The sequence below is a fragment of the Entelurus aequoreus genome, linkage group LG11 (genome assembly GCF_033978785.1).
Source record: "Entelurus aequoreus isolate RoL-2023_Sb linkage group LG11, RoL_Eaeq_v1.1, whole genome shotgun sequence".
Lineage (NCBI taxonomy): Eukaryota > Metazoa > Chordata > Actinopteri > Syngnathiformes > Syngnathidae > Entelurus > Entelurus aequoreus.
The window spans coordinates 48,735,591-48,751,690 of record NC_084741.1 but is presented as its reverse complement, the minus strand read 5'-3'; the positions used below and the strand labels follow the sequence as shown (position 1 = coordinate 48,751,690).

The 16,100-nt window shown below is 42.0% G+C and overlaps 1 protein-coding gene across 3 annotated transcripts in view; it reads left to right on the top strand.

Moving 5' to 3' along the window:
* Positions 1 to 15,341, top strand: part of LOC133660191 (triple functional domain protein) — a 118,738-nt gene extending 103,397 nt beyond the window's left edge. For 2 of the 3 annotated variants that reach the window (XM_062063454.1, XM_062063455.1), the window contains 10 exons: positions 559 to 812; positions 1,593 to 1,722; positions 1,812 to 1,839; positions 2,352 to 2,514; positions 7,654 to 7,775; positions 7,922 to 8,000; positions 8,090 to 8,290; positions 11,911 to 12,049; positions 12,117 to 12,303; positions 13,314 to 15,341. In XM_062063454.1, coding sequence (XP_061919438.1) covers positions 559 to 812; positions 1,593 to 1,722; positions 1,812 to 1,839; positions 2,352 to 2,514; positions 7,654 to 7,775; positions 7,922 to 8,000; positions 8,090 to 8,290; positions 11,911 to 12,049; positions 12,117 to 12,303; positions 13,314 to 13,723 — 1,713 coding nt within the window. In that variant the 3' untranslated portion in view covers positions 13,724 to 15,341. Of the gene's footprint in view, positions 1 to 558; positions 813 to 1,592; positions 1,723 to 1,811; positions 1,840 to 2,351; positions 2,515 to 7,653; positions 7,776 to 7,921; positions 8,001 to 8,089; positions 8,291 to 11,910; positions 12,050 to 12,116; positions 12,304 to 13,313 lie in introns of those variants that run through there. The other variant, XM_062063457.1, reaches the window with a different exon arrangement.
* The last annotated feature ends 759 nt before the right edge of the window (positions 15,342 to 16,100 follow it).

Genomic DNA, 16,100 nt, shown 5'->3' with positions numbered 1-16,100 from the left:
CTGACTGGCCGCAGTCAGTCAGCACACCGCTGTCTCTGAGAATGGCTTGCACCGACTACTACATTGGAGATTAACGGCTACCCGAGTGCACTAACCTCACGGAGAGTCTGTGTGTGACAAACTTATACTAACGGAAAATCTAATTCATAGAGAAGCTGTTTCCACTTGACAGTATCTTTCAGCTTTGCTGTTCACAATCTAAACTTCATGTTTTACCAGCATTACTTTTTCAAGTCTTTCTTTGAAGAAGGAATCCTAGTACTGAAAACCAACACACAAATAACTCTTTGATGCACAACATATTTTCTCTCTTTCAACAGCACTCTGAACATAAACTTTTGTATTTTTAGACTGGGTTGTCTCATCACTGAAGACATAAACACTTCCATGCTTCTGCGATATTCAAAGCACTTTAACATTTCCATTAACGCATGTTAGCCTTTTTAGCAAGAACCCAGTTGTCAATCAAATCATACATTTGATTGATGGAAAGCAGATAATTAAAGCGACTGGTGGTGGTAGTTTGCAAACTTCCTCTCTCTTGTGGTCTTTGCACAGAGTGAAAGCAGTAGCAGCAGCAGCAGTGTGTCCACCATGTTGGTGACCCAAGACTATGTGGCCGTGAAGGAAGATGAGATCAGCGTGGCGCAGGGTGAAGTGGTCCAAATACTAGCCAGCAACCAGCAGAACATGTTCCTGGTATATCGGGCTGCCAACGAGCATTGCCCTGCAGCTGAGGGATGGATTCCTGGCTTTGTATTAGGACATACTTCATCCTCCACCATCCCTGAACTCACAGAGGGAACCATCAAGTAAGTCAACCAGAACACTTAAAAGGGACCTATGACTATTTTAATCTACAGATAATATGTATTGGCTATGCTCTGGTGTAAATTTTGCACCGCAGTCACTTTAATAACCCGTTTTTTTTAATCTGTGAAGACATTCTCAGATGGCAAATGAAACCACGCCCCATCCTCTCCAGAACTATCATCATTTATCTTTTGAAAATCTACACTGTTTAAATGTCTATTTTAAGGTCATCACCACTATTTTTTTCTAGACAGTCAAAAATAAACTTAATAACATTATATAGTTTCACCCGGTCACATCATTAAGTATACCTGCATACTCACCGAACGTCTCTGCATAAAAAAAGCTGATATAGCAGCATTTATGTCACTGTATGTCAGTGTTGCTATAAACATGCCAAGATTAGATTAAAATAATCCTGTATCATACCTTTTTTTTCCCTCAAAGCCTGAAGCAGAGGGTAGGTCCTTCCCTTCAGGCTGATAGCTTGATTTAATGTCCAAATAAGTACATCCACCATGCTGTGATATCACAATGTAACCAGACTGCAAAAAAGTCTGCGAACAGAAACATTCACAACTACGTGCAAGCTCACACCAAAATAAGTAAACTTTATGATTTGATATAATTGTTTAACACAAGTATTCAACAATGTAACAACATGTATAAGCAGAAAAGACAAAATGCAGCATAAAAGTCCTCTTTAAATAATGTGTTAGATGAATAAACAAACACGTCATACAAAGGTGGTCAAAGTTGATCTCTTTTCTCCGCTTTAGAAAATCACTTATCTGGCATACTGCACTTCGTATCCGCCGCAAGTCCGAGAAAAGAGACAAAGAGGGCAGGAAGTTGGAGAACGGCTACCGCAAATCTCAGGACAATCTGGCCAGCAAAGTCTCTGGCAAGGTGGAGAGTGGAAATCATCTTCAGTTCTTTTCTTTCTCAGCTATAATTTGTGCTGGTCATTTATATTTGTCTCTGTGTTTACGTTGCAGCTTCTAAACACCAACTCCATCTACGATGGTAGGTTTCAGTTGTTGAATGTGTGTGTAAAACTTGCAACTGCAGTGGAACCTTTGAAGACAAACTTCTATTCTGGGACACAGTCAGCCTCTTGTTCATTTTTTTAAATGATTATCAAAGCAACAATAAAACATGCTCTAAATGTGCCGCCAATATTTTAAGTAACATTTTTACATTTTTAACACAATTGTTATTGTTCTGAATTGTCTCATGCAAGTGTAAAACTAGGTTAACAATTGTTTTCTTCCATTTTCCTTTTATTTCAGTCAACATATTGCTGACTTAGATATATAGTACTGAGTAGCCAAAACAAACACCTGTGTTATGATATATTTTGGTAACCCTGATATCATTCTGACATGGTGTCACAAGCAGGCTAAATTAAAAACAAACCTTTATATGACGGCCCGGGCATTAGCCTTTATGGATTCCAATGTATGATTCAACAAAAATGCACTTTAAATTAATTAACAAGTTTCTTGTTTTCTGCCTCCTATAATTCTCCCTTGCAGCTCCTCCAGAGTTCCTCATCCCGCTTAGCGATGTAGCATGCGAGAGTGGCGACATTGTTACTCTGAGGTGCAGAGTGAGTGGTCGACCCCGAGCTGCCATCACCTGGCGAGGGCGAGACAACGACACTCTTGGCAACAACGAACAGTGCAGCATCACCTACAGGTAAAATAATATGTTTGACTGTGCTTCTGTGTGGTTGGAATCACATGGGGATACTGTTTTCTTCATGTTAGTCAGAGGTTGTTTTTTTTTTTTTTAGAATTATCTAATTTTGTTTTCACTTTCTATATCAGGGGTGTCAAAACTTAATCGCACAGGGAGCCAAAATTCAAAGCATACCTTAGATCAGTGGTGCCCAAACACCGATCTGTGACACATTTGCTAGTAGACCACAGAGAAACATTAAGTTTCAGCTGTCCCACCAGACACACCAAATTGCTTTTTCTTATATGTATATTAAAACTCCTGATATTTTGTTCTATCTTTGTTGTATGGGACAATGCACATTAATGAACATATCAAATGTATATGTGCCAGATTACAGCCAAAAGCTAATTTCCATCTGCAGTCCCTGGCAGTTTGAGGGTATAAGGTATATTCCCCCAACCTGCCGGGGATCATCTCATGGAAAAGAAACAAGCTCATAACTCCCACTAAATCACCGTTATGGAGAAGATATTAACCCTTTTGGGCATACAAAATTGAATAGCAGTTAAGTACCACCAAGACAAAAAGTCCTCAGGCAGTTAGGAGTGTATACAAAAAAATGTGGGATTAATATTCTTTCAACTTTTTTTGCTTAAATCTCTCAATCAACTTCAGTCCTAAAAAAAATAGCAACCATGTCATGTTTGTTTTTTAACCCTTTGAATTCCCATTTGACCTAAAGATGTCAGTTAAAAATGTTTTTAATGTACCTACCCTAACCCAAAAAAAACAATCAAAATTAGTTGTGTTACTAATCTTATGTGTATTTCTCTATATGTTTTTTACCCCTGTATGTTAGCCCTTTAACATTTACTGTATGGATAATAACTTATTTTATGTACATTTTTCAAAACCAAAAAACTGATATAATTGGGTCAAATTTAATTGACTATAATAATATTAAAACATTTGACATGTTTGTTATTATTATTTAGGACTAAAGTTGAGACCTAATCAAAAAAGTTAAAACAAATATGAATCCAATAACGTTTTATACACTTTTAAGTCCCTGAGGACTTTTTTGTCTCGGTGCTACTCAACTGGTGCTAAAAAGATTTCCCAGTGTATCGATGATATTTGAAATTATCTGCAATAAAAATATTAAAATTGAACATAAAAAAACACCCTTATGTTTGAACATGGTGTTCGTTATGGACAATCTGTGACGCGCACAAAAGTCCAATAACAAAACACCACTCGGGTTCAGATCCGGGCAGCCATTCTTCCCAATCACGCCTCTCCAGGTTTCACTGTCGCTGCCAACATGAGCGTTGAAGTCCCCCAGTAGGACAAGGGAATCACCCGGGGGAGCACTCTCAAGTACTCCCTCGAGTGAATCCAAAAAGGGTGGGTACTCTGAGCTGCGGTTTGGCGCGTAAGCGCAAACCACAGTCGGGACCCGTTCCCCCACCCGAAGGCGGAGGGAAGCTACCCTCTCGTCCACCGGGTTGAACTCCAACATGCAGGCTCTGAGCCGGGGGGCAACAAGAATTGCCACCCCAGCCCGTCGCCTCTCACTGCCGGCAACGCCAGAGTAGAAGAGAGTCCAGCCCCTCTCGAGAGAACTGGTTCCAGAGCCCTTGCTGTGCGTCGAAGTGAGTCCGACTATGTCTAGTCGGAACTTCTCCACCTCGCGCACTAGCTCAGGCTCCTTCCCCCCCAGCGAGGTGACATTCCACGTCCCAAGAGCTAGCTTCTGTAGCCGAGGATCGGACCGCCAAGTGCCCTGCCTTCGGCTGCCGCCCAGCTCACATCGCACCCGACCTCTATGACCCCTGCTATGGGTGGTGAGCCCATTGGAGGGGGAACCCACGTTGCCTCGTCGGGCAACACCATGTTCAAACATAAAGGTGTCCATATGTGCACTTGGCACCAGGACACCCTAGGCCGCAGTTCCATGATCGACTTTGTAGTTGTGTCGTCGGATTTGCGGCCTCATGTTTTGGACACTCGGGTGAAGAGAGGGGCGGAGCTTTCTACCGATCACCACCTGGTGGTGAGTTGGCTGCGATGGTGGGGGAGGATGCCGGACAGACCTGGCAGGCCCAAACGCATTGTGAGGGTTTGCTGGGAACGTCTGGCAGAGTCTCCTGTCAGAGAGAGTTTCAATTCCCACCTCCGGAAGAACTTTGAACATGTCACGAGGGAGGTGCTGGACATTGAGTCCGAATGGACCATGTTCCGCACCTCTATTGTCGAGGCGGCTGATTGGAGCTGTGGCCGCAAGGTAGTTGGTGCCTGTCGTGGCGGTAATCCTAGAACCCGTTGGTGGACACCGGCGGTGAGGGATGCCATCAAGCTGAAGGAGTCCTATCGGGTTCTTTTGGCTCATAGGACTCCTGAGGCAGCGGACAGGTACCGACAGGCCAAGCGGTGTGCGGCTTCGGCGGTCGCGGAGAAAAAAACTCGGACATGGGAGGAGTTCGGGGAAGCCATGGAAAACGACTTCCGGACGGCTTCGAAGCGATTCTGGACCACCATCCGCCGCCTCAGGAAGGGGAAGTAGTGCACTATCAACACCGTGTATGGTGAGGATGGTGTTCTGCTGACCTCGACTGCGGATGTTGTGGATCGGTGGAGGGAATACTTCGAAGACCTCCTCAATCCCACCAACACGTCTTCCTATGAGGAGGCAGTGCCTGGGGAATCTGTGGTGGGCTCTCCTATTTCTGGGGCTGAGGTTGCTGAGGTAGTTAAAAAGCTCCTCGGTGGCAAGGCCCCGGGGGTGGATGAGATCCACCCCCTTAAGGCTCTGGATGCTGTGGGGCTGTCTTGGTTGACAAGACTCTGCAGCATCGCGTGGACATCGGGGGCGGTACCTCTGGATTGGCAGACCGGGGTGGTGGTTCCTCTCTTTAAGAAGGGGAACCGGAGGGTGTGTTCTAACTATCGTGGGATCACACTCTTTAGCCTTCCCGGTAAGGTCTATTCAGGTGTGCTGGAGAGGAGGCTACGCTGGATAGTTGAACCTCGGATTCAGGAGGAACAGTGTGGTTTTCATCCTGGTCGCTCCCTGTATGATCAGTGCCAGAGTTTGGTCCGCATTGCCGGCAGTAAGTCGGACACGTTTCCAGTGAGGGTTGGACTCCGCCAAGGCTGCCCTTGTCACCGATTCTGTTCATAACTTTTATGGACAGAATTTCTAGGCGCAGTCAAGGCGTTGAGGGGATCTGGTTTGGTGGCTGCAGGATTAGGTCTCTGCTTTTTGCAGATGATGTGGTCCTGATGGCTTCATCTGGCCAGGATCTTCAGCTCTCGCTGGATCGGTTCGCAGCTGAGTGTGAAGCGACTGGGATGAGAATCAGCACCTCCAAGTCCGAATCCATGGTTCTCGCCCGGAAAAGGGTGGAGTGCCATCTCCGGGTTGCGGAGGAGACCCTGCCCCAAGTGGAGGAGTTCAAGTACCTCGGAGTCTTGTTCACGAGTGAGGGAAGAGTGGATCGTGAGATCGACAGGCGGATCGGTGCGGCGTCTTCAGTAATGCAGACGCTGTATCGATCCGTTGTGGTGAAGAAGGAGCTGAGCCGGAAGGCAAAGCTCTCAATTCACCGGTCGATCTACGTTCCCATCCTCACCTATGGTCATGAGCTTTGGGTTATGACCGAAAGGACAAGATCACGGGTACAAGCGGCCGAAATGAGTTTCCTCCGCCGGGTGGCGGGGCTTTCCCTTAGAGATAGGGTGAGAAGCTCTGCCATCCGGGGGGAGCTCAAAGTAAAGCCGCTGCTCCTCCACATCGAGAGGAGCCAGATGAGGTGGTTCGGGCATCTGGTCAGGATGCCACCCGAACGCCTCCCTAGGGAGGTGTTTAGGGCACGTCCGACCGGTAGGAGGCCACGGGGAAGACCCAGGACACGTTGGGAAGACTATGTCTCCCGGCTGGCCTGGGAACGCCTCGGGATCCCCCGTGAGGAGCTGGACGAAGTGGCTGGGGAGAGGGAAGTCTGGGCTTCCCTGCTTAAGCTGCTGCCCCCGCGACCCGACCTCGGATAAGCGGAAGAAGATGGATGGATGGATGGATAAAAAAACACTCTCTCATTCAATTTGAAGTAACATAACCAAACTTATAGCCAATAGAGCAAAAATGTATCTGAAAGGATGACAATGTCTCCAATATATACACTTGAGTGTTAAAAAACATTCATGTTGTCTCCCAGACTACAGAGATGTTATGTACGAGTCATCTCCAGTTGCTTTTTTGGCTTGGAAAAAATGTGCATGGCAGCCCGTGAATGTATTTTTCTGTGGATTTACTTTTTTAAAGACTGATGTGGATAAAATGTGCATTTTTCAAAAATGTACGCGTTTGTGTTGCTTCATTTCTGCTTAAATAATTCTATTTTCCGACAGGACTAGAGTCCTTAAATGTGCCGTGTTTGGTGAGCGCAGGGAAGCTGAGGGAGAGAGCAGTTTTGTATGCACGCTGAGACAGCTGTGGATGTTGTTTTGTCCCGTTTTAATAAAGATATTGTTGCTTGACCGTCTCCTCATCATCGTTTTAACATCCGGGCAAAAGCTGCAATTTTTTATTTGCACTTAAAAAACCAGAATGCTGGAGATTTGCAACTTCAGTTGGGGTGTTTGTAGACCAGGGCAAATTCCGGGAGTCTTCCGCAGAATCCGGAAGTCTGACCATGTGCCTGAGGAGTACGCTTTTCCTCTTCCAGTATTCCTTGTTGTCATTACAATTCTGACTTTTGACTGTGTTGTCATGAATCTTTATTGTGTTATTTTCCAAAGACAGAGTTTAATAGTTGTCGTTGGTGTCGTTTTCTAAAGTAAACTATTCCTTCTATTAATGCATCCTATACCACTGTGGCTTCTAGTGTGGATTGAAATACCCCCAGGGAGTATATGACAAATATGGGGTAATGATGCTGAAGTTAGTCAGGGTTCTTATTTGCTGAAAGTCAGGCACATTGATTTTTATTGCCCCCAGTTTGACACCTGTGTTGTAGCTAAAAATTAGCTTACCTGTTCCTATTTAAAATCTCCTTTATTGATGATGTGGCATTGTGTCATATATTCTGTGCAGCTCAGATGGCACCAACAAATGAGCTCAAAAAGAGATTAAATACTTCTGTGTTCCTGCAGTGAGACAGGAGAGGCGACTCTGTGTATCCTCGCGGTGTCTGACGAGGACAGCGGCACGTACACCTGTGTCGCTATGAACGCAGCAGGTTCTGTCACCTCCACTGCCAGCCTCAGAGTGTCAGGTGAGCCTTTATTGGTGTAAACCAAAAGAAACACCTTATTGACAAGCGCTCCTTCCTAATAGCTCAGCAGGTGGTGATGACATGGCCATAATTGGCTGTGCGTGTGTGTTGTTTGTGTCCTTACTAAACCTTTTGTATTTTCTCAGGAACTCCTGATGATAACAGCAGTGCCGTCTGGAAGCGTGGTTTTGAGTCCCAATACACTGATATCTCTGAACTCGGAAGGTACGAATTCGATAATCAAAACCATTAGACTGGCAGTATCCACATTGTATTCAAAGAAATGCAGTATAAAGTGTTGCTGCACTTTGCAGAGGCCGCTTCTCGGTGACCAAGCGGTGCGACCAGCGAGGGAGCAAATGGACGGTGGCGGCGAAACATGTCAACAAGAAGCTGCTGCGTCGGGAACAGGTGCTGCAGGAGATCCGACTCCTTCAGACGGTGGATCATCCCAACCTGGTCCGCTTGCTGGACACGTACGAGACGACGAGCAGCTATGTCCTGATACTAGAGATGTAAGTACGTTCGCTGCATACACTGTACCTTACACGGCAACCTCGGTTTACAAACTTAATTGGTTCTTGAAAAGGGTTCGTAAAAAGAAAAGTTTGCATAGTAAAACAAATTCCTTCATAAGAAACAATGTAAACATTACTAATGGGTTCCATCCTTGACAAAAGTCCATATTTTAGTAAATGTTTGTACACTTTGAACACAATATAAACGTTTTACAGAAGGGATCCCCAAACTGCGGCCCGCCAGCGTCCAAAATCAGGCCCGCGTTAAGTCCCAAGTATTAAAAAAAAAAAAAAAGTTTTATTTTTTTTTCTGTCTTTTCTTATCCACTTTGTACCGCTTGCTACTCACGGTCTCTCCTAGCCGCTCAGGCAAATCATATTGTCTAAAAATGCATTTTTTCATCGATAACGTGACATCATCGCGCGTGCGGAAAGTGCGCTATATATATCCAATATATATATATATATATATATATATGTATATATATATATATATATATATATATATATATATATATATATATATATAAGGGTGTGGGGAAAAATCGATTCAAATTCGAATTGCAATTCTCACGTTGTGCGATTCAGAATCAATTCTCATTTTTAAAAAAAAATCGATTTTTAATTTTTTTAATTTTTTTAAAATAATTTAATCAATCCAACAAAACAATACACAGCAATACCATAACAATGCAATCCAATTCCAAAACCAAACCCGACCCAGCAACACTCAGAACTGCAATAAACAGAGCAATTGAGCGTAGACACAAACACGACACAGAACAAACCAAAAGTAGTGAAACAAAAATGAATATTATCAACAACGGTATCAATATTACTTACAATTTCAACATAGCAGTGATTAAAAATCCCTCATTGACATTATCATTAGACATTTATAAAAAATTTAAAAAAAGAACAATAGTGTCACAGTGGCTTACACTTGCATCGCATCTCATAAGCTTGACAACACACAGTGTCCAATATTTTCACAAAGATAAAATAACTCATATTTTTGGTTCATTTAATAGTTAAAAACAAATTTACATTATTGCAATCAATTGATAAAACATTGTCCTTTACATTATAAAAGCTTTTTACAAAAATCTACTACTCTGCTTGCATGTCAGCAGACAGGGGTAGATCCTGCTGAAATCCTATGTATTGAATGAATAGAGAATCGTTTTGAATCGGGAAAAAATAGTTTTTGAATCGAGAATTGTGTTGAATTGGAAAAAAAATCGATTTTGAATCGAATCGTGACCCAAGAATCGATGTTGAGTCAAATCGTGGGACACCCAAAGATTCACAGTCCTAATATATATATATATATATATATATATATATATATATATATATATATATATATATATATATATGTATATGTATATGTATATATATATATATATATATATATATAATATATATATATATATATATATAATATATATATATGTATACAGCCTGGCCCCCGTCCAAATTGTTTTGACCCAATGCGGCCCCCCAGTCAAAAAGTTTGGGGACCCCTGCTTTACAGTATTGTACAACAAAAATAACAAAGGGGTGATGATCAACTTTCGATTTAATAACAACTCGCTGACCCATCCTCATACGCAGCCGCCCTGCCAACACGCACACACACTGTCACTAGCCCTGTGGTGCAACTCGTTTTAAATTATGAAACTCCTTAACTTTAACAGCCAGGTTTCTACAATGATTAGAATAAAAAATAAAAAAGTTTGTTGGTTAATCTTCTTTGCGTGCAGAGGAAGAGAGGGGAACGGGGAAAGGCATTGTCGACAACGCTGTGGATACTTCCTGAATGTTTCAAACCACACTGCACTTTTCTATTGGTTTCTGAGATAGCAAACAGAAAAACACCGTGAAAAAACTAAAAAATACTTAAAAGGCACACGCAGTAGCTAACAGCAGCACTGAACGAAGAGCGGCGATCGATCATCCCGCCCACGATGGATGTTCTGCGGAGCACAAAATGGCTGCGCTGGGAGGCATAGGTGGATGTAACGTCCGTACACTGAGACAAGGTTTGTACACATAAGCCTATTTTTATTTGGTCTGTGATTCATAAATCGAAAAGTTTATACAGTGAGGAGTGTATAAATCAAGGTGCCACTAGATACGCCTCCATCTTTGTTTTATGCAAACAAAATTATATTTGAAACAGGTTTGTGTGATTGTAAATGTAACTAGGAGCTTAATATTATTTCCAATTTTGATGTAGCTATGACATTTTTCTTACACATGAAATGTATCTTAAAGCACAGATAAGTTTAGCTGAACGTGATTTTTTGTTTGTTTATGGTATATAGGGGGACAAGCAGTAGAAAATGGATGGATGGATACTGCATCATAAAGAAGTTGATGCCAGTTGGAGTACATTGTGATGATTTATGACTGCAAATTTTCCGTAATACAATCGGACAGAAGTCAGACTTCCCTTTCAGCTGAAACTTTCAGTGAAACTTGAACCACTCCGATACAAGCAGTCCTGCAGCGTGTTTAATTGTGCAAAGCTGGGCAGCCAGTCAACATTTAAATGTCCTCCAATAAGCACACAGTTAGTATTTTCTAGTTTTTAGTCAAGTCTTTCACAAAAAGTAAACACAGTAAGCTATAGGCTACTAGGAGCTTGCAGCTACACAGCAGCTCAGCACACAAATACACACTAGCTAGGCTTTAATAAGCATCTTTAATTGAAAAAATTGCTGCAAAAACATGAAATTTGTCAATATAAACAAGTACCAAATAATTATAGTTGCATATTACTTACAAATACAAAATCTCCAAAGCAGAAGCGTAATAAAAAGTATCCACTAACAAACGTCTCCGCATCATTCAACGTACTGTCATGAGTTTAATTTAATAAATTATTGTGACCACTACGTCAAAAACAAATCACTTTAGTTCAAAAGTATAAATCTGCCATTAGGTGAGTGTTTTTCACATACACCGTTGTTCTGAGTAATTTCAGTTGATCAAACATTTTTGACAAAATACTAAAAACATTTAGTACTATGATTTATGCTAATATCGTATCGGATTAATATCGGTGTCAGCCAATATGACTCCAATATTGGAAGTGAAAAAGTTGTATCAGGACACCCCTAACAATTACAGTTGTACATGTTGAAAACAGTGAAGAATACATTTAAATGACAAATGAACATTTGACATCACGTTTACATTTATTAAAAGATTTGTTGGCAAAGACAACAAGAAGTGGAGAGGGAGGAGGAGAAGTTAACCCCTTTGTACTTTGCTGCAAGTTCTTTCTTGAATGCAATGGTGTTTCTCACCTTCTTTATCAAAGCTTTCACTTGCAACTTCCTTTGGCCCCATGGTGTCATGCTTTGCATTCGTACTCAATAAACCAAAGCACAAATATTGAGTCACCAATGTGTAAGATTCTTTGTTTGGGCTCTTGATTCTGCAGAATATTTGTGAGGGCAGACGGACGAGTTTGTTTCGTACAATGTTTGGCTTTATGATAACCAAGACGAAAATCCCGGCAACACCTTTGTTGTAAACCGAATCATACAAAATTTGGGTTTTATGAAAAACCGAGGTACTAATAATGTAATGGCTGCTGTGTTCAGGGCCGACCAGGGACGTTTCCTGGACTACGTTGTGAGCTGGGGGAACCTGACGGAGGAGAAAGTGGCGCTGTACCTTCGAGATATTCTTGAAGCGCTGCAATACCTGCATGGCTGGAGGATAGCACACCTGGACCTCAAAGTAAACACATCTCTCACATCTTCGCAAACAATGAACTGTAGCACATTTCTCATGTTTTTTTTTCTAGCCTGAGAACATCGTGGTGGAACAAGTCTCCTCCCAGCCTGTGGTGAAGCTCACGGACTTTGGCGACGCTGTTCAGCTCAACCCGCCTTCTTCCTACATCCATCCTCTCGTGGGGAGCCCAGAGTTCTCAGCCCCCGAGCTGGTCCTGGGTCAGCCTGCCTCGCTGATGTCTGACATGTGGAGCTTAGGTCTGTCTGTCTTTACAACACAGAATTTTCTGTCAGAAAAGTACACGTCTAAGTCTAAATAATTGTAGTACGCTAATGTCTTCCATATTTTAATCGAATCGGGAATTGTAAGACATAGAATTTTAAGAACATTTGAGGTTTCAATGTGTTCCAGTGTAATTGTATTCAAATCTGATGATGTAAATCAAAGCAATGGACAGTAGTACCTCTTAAGCTTAAATGGTTCTGTGACAGAGCACTTAACTCAAAACACTTGTATCTCAAATCATTGTTTTTGCCGTTGAAATTCATGAAGATCAAATTAATCAGTGCATGCCCCTACAAAACAGAACTACTTTAACATGTAACATGCCTTTTAAAAGCATATCATCCGTTTTATAGTTTTAAAATTGTATGAAAACAATACAACAGAATGTAGTATTAACAACTGCAATAGTTTTTTGAAGTAATGTAGTAATAATTTATAACGTTTACCTTGGAGAGCGGACTTGTAGAGTATCTCCTACCAGCTGCTTCTCTGTCAAATACACCATCATCAGCTTTTCCATATTGTCTATGCATCAAAATCCACCGTTTAAATACTATTTTACCCATCTTGGTTGACATTAGTATGGTGCAGACTAGCAGTGATTTGCTCAAATGGCTTCACCAAGTGGACGACACGCTCCGTCATATTTTTAATCATTTCTTTTTGAAATTCGATTAAAATTATCCCCTTCTTTTTTTCTGCACTGTCTTTCACACACACTTTCTTCCTTCCCACGGTTAGAAAACAAAGTTATGTTGATCTCTAGCTATAAGCTAATGTTAGCGAGTAAGACCGGATGTTTTGATCGGGACCTTACGTGGTTCACTGTGACATTTGCTGTGCCAAATGGCGGGCATGTTTCTAACTCAAATGTTTGCTTACAACTTATAGCATAAGAATTATCTTGGCGACAGTTCTTATCTCAAAACACTCCTAAGTTGACGGACCGCTGTACTCATTTTGGTGCACGTATGACTTGCAGGTGTGTTGACTTATGTCGTGCTGAGTGGCGCATCGCCTTTCCTGGACGAGAGTCTGGAGGAGACGTGTCTGAACATCTGCCGCCTGGACTTTAGCTTCCCCGAGGACTACTTCGAAGGCGTGAGCGTGGCCGCCCGTGATTTTGTGTGCCTGCTACTGCAGGGCGAGTCCGACCGGCGGCCGTCTGCAACATACTGCCTACAGGACCCCTGGCTCCGCCCTCCGGGAGGGACAGACAGGGACGGCAGGTACGCCACGCAGCCGCTGCCGACATCGCAACATCACAGCGCGTCACACCTGGACACGTCCAGACTCATTTCCTTCATCGAGAGACGGAAACACCAGAACGACGTACGGCCCATCGGGACCTTGAAGGCCTTCCTTCACAGCCGCCTGCTCAACCACATGTGACAGGAAGTACCTCGCCTGCTCTTCTTCCACACTGATAACATTCGCCCTTGCCGATCCACAAGCTGCTGCTGACTGACTGATTGACATCTGCTGATAAACCCCTTCCCTCCCAAACTTTGGCGTACCGCACGTACGCCCGCACAACAAACTGTTGGCATCTGTGCGAGATGTCCAACCCCGACTTGGCATGAAGACAAGGCTTCTCTTGCAGGTCGGATAGCGTGACAAAGAGGAAATAGAAAACTGTATAGTCAGGCTGCTTTTAGTTGACCACAAGAGAAGGCTGTTTTTGTAAAAAGAGATTACTTTTTGTAAGTCAAACTGTGTACAGTTAGGCAACAAACATGCTCGACCTTTTGGGGAAACAAAGGCTCTATAGTTCGTCTGAGGACAAAGTGAAAGCCGAGTGGCGCCCAATAAGGAGGTTCCGCTTGTGCTTCCAGCACCGCGTAGGCTAAACCTTGTTTTCCATCGTCGTTACTTTGACCGCAATAGTGCGTGTTGTCGTCTCCAGCACAAACTAAACCAACAAAAAGCTTCTATGATCTCCGCCTACGTCCGCCTTATTTGTAAATAAATCAATTTGCTTTTTCATTCGTTTCCACTGAACAAAAGTCTGACATTGTTTGCAGAATGTTAGTGACGAACAAACGTAGACGTGCGCTCATCCCGCGTCGGTTCCCATGTGCAATGTTGCAGCTTTAACATGTATGCAACTATTTATGAAGACTTGTGTTGTAGCTGTATTCTTTGAAGACAAAAAAGCATGTACTGTGCGTACCTGGTACTGCGATAAACGTCTGTATTGTGTTAACTCTTTTTGTATTAAGTTCAGTATTAATATCTGCAAAATCCCATTGAAGCATGGGGGCAAAAATGTATGAAATGTGTATCTATTAAAAAAAGAATCAGGCACTTACGCTTTCATTTTTCGTCATTATGTTTCCGTAACAATACCAAAGTTGTCGATGCTTTGATTTCCAGTATTATTATGATGATTTGTCATGCTAACTTATAGAGCGCACAGTGAACTTAAGAGTTTGCATAGTACTTTTTATTTGTATTTATTACTGTTTTCATAATGGTTAAATCGCTGAGGAAAAGCTGGACTTCACCTTGCTTGCTCTGTGTTTTCAATTCCAAGCAATAGTTTGGAAAATAAGAGACAACATTTCCCCTTTTCCTAAATAAAGAAAATAAAACACTAAACCTATCCAACTAATTTAAATAAATAGTTCTACAGTATTTTTTATTTATCTTCGTGCTTCTGGGTTCCTTAAAATACAATCGGATTGAGTAACATCATCTGTAAAGAAATGATTAAGTAAAAAGGCAACTTCTTCTTTGCTGGTGGTGTAAAATTGTACAGAGAGGACCAGCCAGGATGTAACCGTCAGTCACGTGACTGTTTCATTTATTTTCTTTTTTTTTAAATACACTGACAATGCGGCAATGTCCATTTGAATGTTGTATGATGACGTCATTTTTACTTTTGCATGTATATTTCTCTGTACAGAAGATGGTGTTTACATGTCACTAAGTGTTGTAAATATTTTACGTTTGTCGTGTTATTTTGCCATTAAAAACGTTCAAGGAGCAAGTCATGCCTCACGTGCCTCTTTACAGCCAGCAGGGGGCGCACTTTGTCCGTATTTGTTTTTTTTTACAACGATGCTGTTAGTTTATTTGGTACTGTTTGTGGTCATGTAATGGTCGTGAGCAACGTCAACTCGGGTAAGATTTTTCTCAAACTATGATGATTTGTCTTTAATGACGTAATGTGTAATGTTTCTGGATGTGTGAGGAAGCCCAACAAACTGCTAATAACACCATGAAAAAAAAAAAGTTGGTTCAATGAAGTTCAACAACCGTTAGCTTTAAAACTTGAATTAATTTCTGATGTTGCCGCGAGTTTGAGCCACAAGGGAAATGAAATGTGGCACACCGGCTTGCTTGAAGACGTTTCCGAGGCAAAGTACTGAACATTTCCAACATGGCGGCAGCGAGCAAAGGTCATTAGCAGCAGGGCGGAGCCGCACTTGTCATAATGAGAAATAACAATATAAATGAATATCAATATTTGTCAATGAAACTGTTTTTATAAATGTAATTCAACACTTTCTTAAAGGGCCCACTTTTAGGTCCAAAATGTGGGCGGGCAGTGGTGTGCTGTCAGGACCAGAAAGGCCTAACATAACCAGGAATCATGATCATAATTAAAGATAAAAGTATTTTTTTATTTACTTTCCCTAAATATCTAAAATATTCATATTCTCTTCATGTCATATTACCCTATTTCCTCGAATTAGCGCCCGGGGCGGTAATTACATTTAATTTAATTTAATTTTTATTTATCTACTTCATTGATGTGCATCTT